General features: G+C 46.8%; 1 protein-coding gene across 1 annotated transcript; it reads left to right on the top strand.

Moving 5' to 3' along the window:
- Positions 1 to 1,122: 1,122 nt before the first annotated feature.
- On the top strand, positions 1,123 to 2,277 carry LOC110544737 (mitochondrial glutamate carrier 1-like). The gene has a single exon (XM_060371508.1). It carries the CDS (start codon positions 1,227 to 1,229, stop codon positions 2,196 to 2,198), a length of 972 nt encoding a protein of 323 aa, XP_060227491.1. The 5' UTR covers positions 1,123 to 1,226; the 3' UTR covers positions 2,199 to 2,277.
- The last annotated feature ends 4,623 nt before the right edge of the window (positions 2,278 to 6,900 follow it).

Below are 6,900 nucleotides of genomic sequence, written 5' to 3' on the forward strand. Positions count from 1 at the left end.
TGTCATTCTGTGGAATTTTAGAAATTTCTTTTTAGGATTTTTATTTTTTCATTTGGGAGGATATTGTTTGCTTTTTAAGGAAAAGACTCCTAGCTATTTCAGGATGTAGAAAATCATATTCTGTGATGATTTAACGACCCCTAAAGATTCCTATCTAATGTGCATTTCTTTGCAATGGTCAATTTAGACTCATTTAAAAGAATGCTATTTAACTTGGCTTGTTTCAAGCTTGCTCATATTATACAAGAATTTCACGAACATTTCCATACTCTTAGAAGGAATAACAGATTGTTTGAAATAGGGGGCTATGGTCATCTGGGTACAACAGGCAGACTTTGCATTAAAATACCACAAATCACTGTTGCCGAGAGGAAGGTATGAGCATCACTTATTGGAACTATGAACTTAGGGGATCGTGAGGTGGAAACCGGATATTTCTCATGGCACTTGCAGTAGTGATTAATCACAATTGGTACTGCCCACCTCTGCTGTTCTAGTGGGCTTTTTTTCTTTTCTTCTTCTTTTTTTTTTTTTTTTTTTTGTACTTTGATAAACACCATGACCAAAAGAAACTCAGGGAATAAAAAGCGGTTTTGACCTGCAAGTTACAGTCTGTCATTAAGGGCAGCCACGAAGGAACTCAAAAAAGGAACCTGTAGGCAGCTATTTAACTAAGTAATGCTGCTTACTGGCTTTCTACTCAACCGGCTTTTTTATACAACCCAGGACTATTTGTCTAAAGGTAGCATTATCCATAATGTGCTGGGCCCCCCTACATCGATCATCAATTAAAACAGTGCCCTACAGACATGTCCACAGGCCAATCTGATGAAGCTAATTCCTTGACTGAGGTTCTTTCTCCTCAGGTGTCTACACTTTGTGTCAATTTGACAAAAAACTAACCAGCACAACTGACCCATTGTCAGCTTGACACACAGACTCATCACTATTAAGCCATATTTTTAATTTTTTTTAGTTATGCCCAAAATATCATGTTCATTTCACTATGTAAAACAGTCCAAGTTTGGGGAGGCGATCCCGGCGGCAGCCATGTGGTGGCATAAGTCTTGAAATTGCTCTGAAGGTGAGGACCTCCCCTCCCCCACCAGCAGCCACCACCACCGCCACCGCCGCCAGCCACCCACATTGTCCTCACCAGCCCCTCCCCATCAGTGCCTCCACTTACATCGCCGGCCTGAGTCAGCCTCCTGCTTCACTTGGTGTAAATGGCTGATAAGCAGATCAGCCTGCCGGCCAAGCTCATCAATGGTGGCATCGCTGGGCTAATCGGGGTCACCTGCGTGTTCCCCATCGACCTGGCTAAGACACGGCTGCAGAACCAGCAGAATGGCCAGCGCATGTATGCCAGCATGTCTGACTGCCTCATCAAGACCATCCGCTCTGAGGGCTACTTCGGCATGTACAGGGGAGCAGCAGTAAACCTGACCCTGGTCACCCCCGAGAAGGCCATCAAGCTGGCAGCTAATGACTTCTTCAGACATCAGCTCTCTAAGGATGGACAGAAGCTAACCCTGCCTAAGGAGATGTTGGCAGGCTGCGGGGCGGGCACCTGCCAGGTGATTGTGACGACCCCCATGGAGATGCTGAAGATCCAGTTACAAGATGCAGGCCGCATTGCTGCTCAGAGGAAGAGTCTGGCTGCCCAGGCTCAGCTTTCGGCTCAGGGAGGTGTCCACCCCTCGTTAGAGGCTCCAGCCGCTCCTCGGCCCACAGCCACCCAGCTGACCCGGAAGCTGCTGCGGACCCATGGCATTGCTGGCCTCTACAAGGGACTGGGGGCCACGCTGCTCAGGGATGTCCCCTTTTCTATCGTCTACTTCCCCCTGTTTGCCAACCTCGATCAGCTGGGCCGCCCATCTTCCGAGGAGAAGTCACCTTTCTATGTGTCCTTCCTGGCAGGCTGTGTGGCTGGAAGCGCAGCCGCCGTGGCTGTCAACCCCTGTGATGTGGTGAAGACTCGGCTTCAGTCACTTCAGCGGGGTATCAATGAGGACACTTACTCCGGGTTGCTGGACTGTGCCAGAAAGATCTGGAGACATGAGGGGCCTTCAGCCTTCCTGAAAGGTGCCTACTGCCGTGCGCTGGTCATCGCCCCACTGTTTGGCATTGCTCAGGTGGTCTACTTTTTTGGCATCGCTGAGTCCCTGCTGGGGCTGCTGCAAGAACCCCAGGCCTGAGCCCGTGGCTGCGTCTCCCCGGCCTATGAGCTGGGGCCAGAACAGGGTGACCAGCACAAGCCTGAGGCGGAATCGTCTCTCCCCAATCCTCCCCATCAAACAGGAAGGCAAGGGGAGGGAGGGTGCAGGGTCCACATGGGTGGTGCACACGTAGGCCCCCATGGGGTCCTGAAGCGAAAAAAAAAACAAACAAAAAACTGGGATCAAGGTCTTATTTATGGAGAAACTGCAGAAATCTGTACATTCCTCAAGCCCGTCCTGTCGGGCCAGTCTTGTCCCAACCCTGTACCTCAACCCAGCCCGGCCTGGCCTGAACACCTCCTGAAACAGAGCTGGTCTCTGGGCTGGGGGCCCCAGGCCTGGTCTGGGCAGGTAGACCCTACCTTTTAGTCCACTGGCTCTGGTCTCAGAGGCTCTCCTCATCTACAAAGGGGACACACACACACACACACACACACACACACAAAATTATTTATTGAATTTGCTGTGCCCATGTGGCTCTTCCTGTCCTCCGTCCATCAGTCTGTTTGCCCCTGCTGCTCTTTCCACCTCATCCAGGGCCCCACTCTGCCTCCCCAGCCAGCCTCACAGAAAGGCTTGGAGTACCCTAATCATGTCAAGCTAGGATTCCGGGGCTGGTTGACAGTCAGCCACATTCATTCTCATCCCAGGCACCCCACACATACTCTTTCTGGTGAGCCTTTGGGCCCCCACCACGTGGGACCCAGATTGCTTGAGGTCTTAGTGTGCCTGTGGTGGGCAGCTTGCTCTCCCCACCTCCCAGCAGTCAGCTGGCCAGGCTCCTTGGGGATGGGCCCATAAGGGCACAGTTGCCTTTCTCCTGTGCTTGTGTGCTCTGTGTGCCTCAGGCCTTCTGCTGACCCCGTCCAATAAATTAGTTCTCCAGCCTGGTAACTCTTTCTGAGAAAACCCTCATCCTGGACATAGGTGGCTGTGGGGGAAGGGCAGGCATGAAGGCCAGTATGGGCCACCCTGCTCTCTGGGCCTCGGTCCATATTTGGAAAGCCCCACCCTTCCAGCCCTGGATCCTCTGTTCTGAATCAAAGCAGTCCTCCACTGCCCTGGCCATGTGATTGTGTTTGGTGATTGACTGAAGTGCTGGTGCTGTGTCCCTCAAGCCCCAACCCCCTCCATGGAGGCCCCTTCCCTGTGACACTACCTGGGGCTCAAGTCTGGGCCTCCACTACTTCATGGTTGCTCCTGGGAGCTGCCTCTCCTATCACGTCTGTACCTTGAAAGCTGCTGCTGCTTACAGAAATATATATATATATATATATATATATATATATATATATGAGTTTTAAGAAGTAACTTTTTGTGTCTTGTCATGTAAAAGATAAATAAATATTCTAAGTAGAAAAAACACAGTCCAACTTTGAAGTTCCACATTAAAATAAACATTTTAATACTTTAAAAATTCTCTTTTAAGACATACATAGTTTGTTTGGCTGTGGGTTCCTTCAAAATCCAAAATAAGCCTCATATGCTGTTGTTCTAAAAGGGAAGAATCAGGGCACAGTTATAACCAGATCAAAGCAAAACCAAATCCAACAATGTGAAAGCAGTGTCTAATGTCTTAGATTCTCTTATGATGGTCTGCTTTCTAAAGGGCTTGGGTAGTCTCACCTCTTTGGCTCTTCCTTCTGTGACATTTGTCCATAGTCTTAGATGACTGTTTTTAATGTTAGTAATGACTTTATTTTTTAATCTAATCCTCTTAGGAGGCATAGTAAGTATAGAAAGAATAGAATAGTTGCTGTACTGATTAGAAATATGTTCTTATTACATGTACCATTTTTTTTTACAGTAAAATATTACTAGAGGCAAAGTCCAGCTCAAACCTTTGGTCATTTTATCAAGTCCTCCTTGACAGCAAGGGTGATTTATGAAATATAGGTATTTTAGTGCTAGAAGTTAGAACTGTAGTTTGCTTACAGGATAATTTTTTTTTTTAGTGCTATTATTATTTGTCATGTGGTTTTCTTCCAACTCTAGCTATCATTTTCCATTTTCATTGTGGCTTAACAGCTCAGGAGTCTCAAGAAAATTCTTGGATGCTCAAAAAAAAATGATGAAAAAGATGGAATCACTTTGTCTGATCCCTGGGTGGAAATATTTCTTACTGTTGCCCTACTGAGGATCTTTTCATAGTCCAACAATAAAATATGGGTATCTCTTAGAGTTTTCTATAAGTGTCGTTGAAAGAAAGATAGTCCACGGAGCCGGACTAAATAGACATGGAAGAACCTGAGCTTTTAGGATGGAAGAGGAGGATCTTAGGCTAATGCGCTCATTTAGAGTACTTTCTGGAAAGATGGGTCATGCCGGTTGAAATGTTTGAAGACACTTATCCTGTGCTGAGTGATGTGTAAGGGAATAGAGTAAGTGTAGAATGAAGTATATGATACTTTTTTTTTCCATCCCAGAGATATACAGCTTTGTTGAGAAAGTCTCTCCACGAAATAGTGAGAGGTCTAGTTTGCTGTGCTAAGGGAGATGCTGGGATGGAAGTGAACTTTGATTTGGGGCTTGTGAAGAGCATGTCTGTGTGTTGGGGGTAGGCAGGACAAGTTCTGCAGGATAGCAGACTGTATCAGATCTGAGGCTCATGGCAAGAAGGTGTAGCCATTACAGCCATTTTATACATTTATTGAGGGAAGGAGATCCTGTTTGAGCCTTTAACGGCAGTGAGTTCTAGCCTTTTGCTAGAATATCATCCTTGTGACTTGCAGGCTGGTGCAGTGTGTTGGACTAACACCGTGCCCTCTGAGAACAATATTTTCACTCACAGCAGTTCCTATTAATACTCTTCTGCTTGCCCCGTGCCTTCCTTAGCTTTTTCTAAGCTGCCATGCCTATGTGGGGCTTGGAGATAATGTATGTTATCACTGGTGTGTGGAACTTCTCCTAGTCCAGAAGAACAAAGCATCAATAGGAGCTCAAAACAGCTCTCTAGTATTAGTTTGGAAAACCAAGTGTCTCCCTAAGGAGGGACCTGGCAAGGCCATCTTTAGAGCAGGATGGTTCTCAGACATCTCTGTGCATGTGACTAATTCATTAAAGCTGACAGGTGGTCAATATTTCTTTTTATTTATTCTAATGGTCCAAGGAATTTCTTTTTATTTATTCTAATGGTCCAAGGATCACAGTAGTGAAACTTGGTCACAGTTGTGGGACAAATGCATGCCAACATTGTGGCCCAGGAATGTCATGTGTGGGAATGAGTGGAATGCATTGGAAATACTTTCTACATGGAATTATGGTCATGGAGTCTCCCACAGAGCCTTGACAATGAGTCATGGCTGCTATCCACCATTGCTTCCCATGAGAAGGCTGTCCCTTGGGACATGCTCCATTGAAGTCTTCAGAACCCCAGGCCTTTCTCATCTGCATCCCAGCAAAGATGCTTAGGATTTTCCAGCAAGGAAGAAAACCGAGTGAATGAAAGGCTCAGTCAGTTCCACCTTTCTTCCCCTTTAACTGAGGCAGGTTGAAGGTGAATCTGTGTGTTCGCTGCAGTTGGCAGTGTTTACCACTTGCTTGCCCAGCACTGTTGAAGCATGTGGGTCTCTGGCAAAGTGTGAGCAGTTATTTCTGTTGTTCAGGGACTTACAATATTATTGGTGCAAAAATAAATCCTCAACACTTACAAGCCATGAAAGAAAAACATTAGAGAACAGGAATATAATTACATGCTGAATTGACTATAACCAGGTGCCAAAATTATGACACAAGCAGTAAGTACTGGGCAAAGTCAGGGAGGGCTTGGGTTGTTGGCTTTGTTCCCTGAAACCAGAGTTTCAGTTTCCACATTGAGGGCTCTATTGTTTGGATTTGGAGATCTTATGGATACAGACCTGGGAGCTACTAGATTCAAAAAGGAAAAGGCAGAATTCAGTGCAGAAACACAATTCAGTGTTTCAGGCCCTAAGAGCCACAAAGAATGCAAATCGCAGCCTCCCTCCCTATGGCCACATTCATTCATCCGGGAATAAAGCAGTTCTTTAAATGAAACCATCCCTAGATAATGAGATCAGTGCTACTCTGGACTGGGCTTTACTGGACACTCCCACAGCTTGTAGACGCAGACCTAAAGTGAGCTCTCTCTATAGAAGATGAATAAGAATAGGTCTTAATGGGAAAGGCCATCTCAGCATCTTAGGGCAGATACCTTATAGTTCCCGGATGGAGCAGACAAAAGGAGAAGGGGCTGGGAAAGGCCCTGGAAGGCAGAGAGGGGACTCCTATCCTTTGTCTTACTGTGGAAAGCTCTGTGGGAGAACCAGGCCATTCAGTCCTTACATAGACTTTAAACTCTCATAACCGTCAACTGGTAAGTCATATGCTGTCCCCGGAGAACAGATGCAGCTAGCTCCCCAACCCCCAGAAGTTATGAACACAGAGGCTATATATGTCTGGCAGGAAACACTCAGGCATCCCTTGACCTGCTCAACGGGGACCCCTCAGCATAGTCCAACCCATCAGGTGGCTTTTTCTCATGTATGAACCAAGCCCCTCTCCCCTGGAAGCCCCTTGTCAAGAATGTTCTCTGAGTTTCCCCCACAGAAAAACAATCTCTAGCTATGGTTGAGGAAACAGCACCCACCCCCTCCTTCCTGCAGTAGGGCTGAGATTCTCTCTCCTAAGTCCCTCAGATGCACTCTCCTCTGTACTGCGGCCT

Source organism: Meriones unguiculatus, chromosome 18, assembly GCF_030254825.1.
Source record: "Meriones unguiculatus strain TT.TT164.6M chromosome 18, Bangor_MerUng_6.1, whole genome shotgun sequence".
NCBI classification, from domain to species: domain Eukaryota; kingdom Metazoa; phylum Chordata; class Mammalia; order Rodentia; family Muridae; genus Meriones; species Meriones unguiculatus.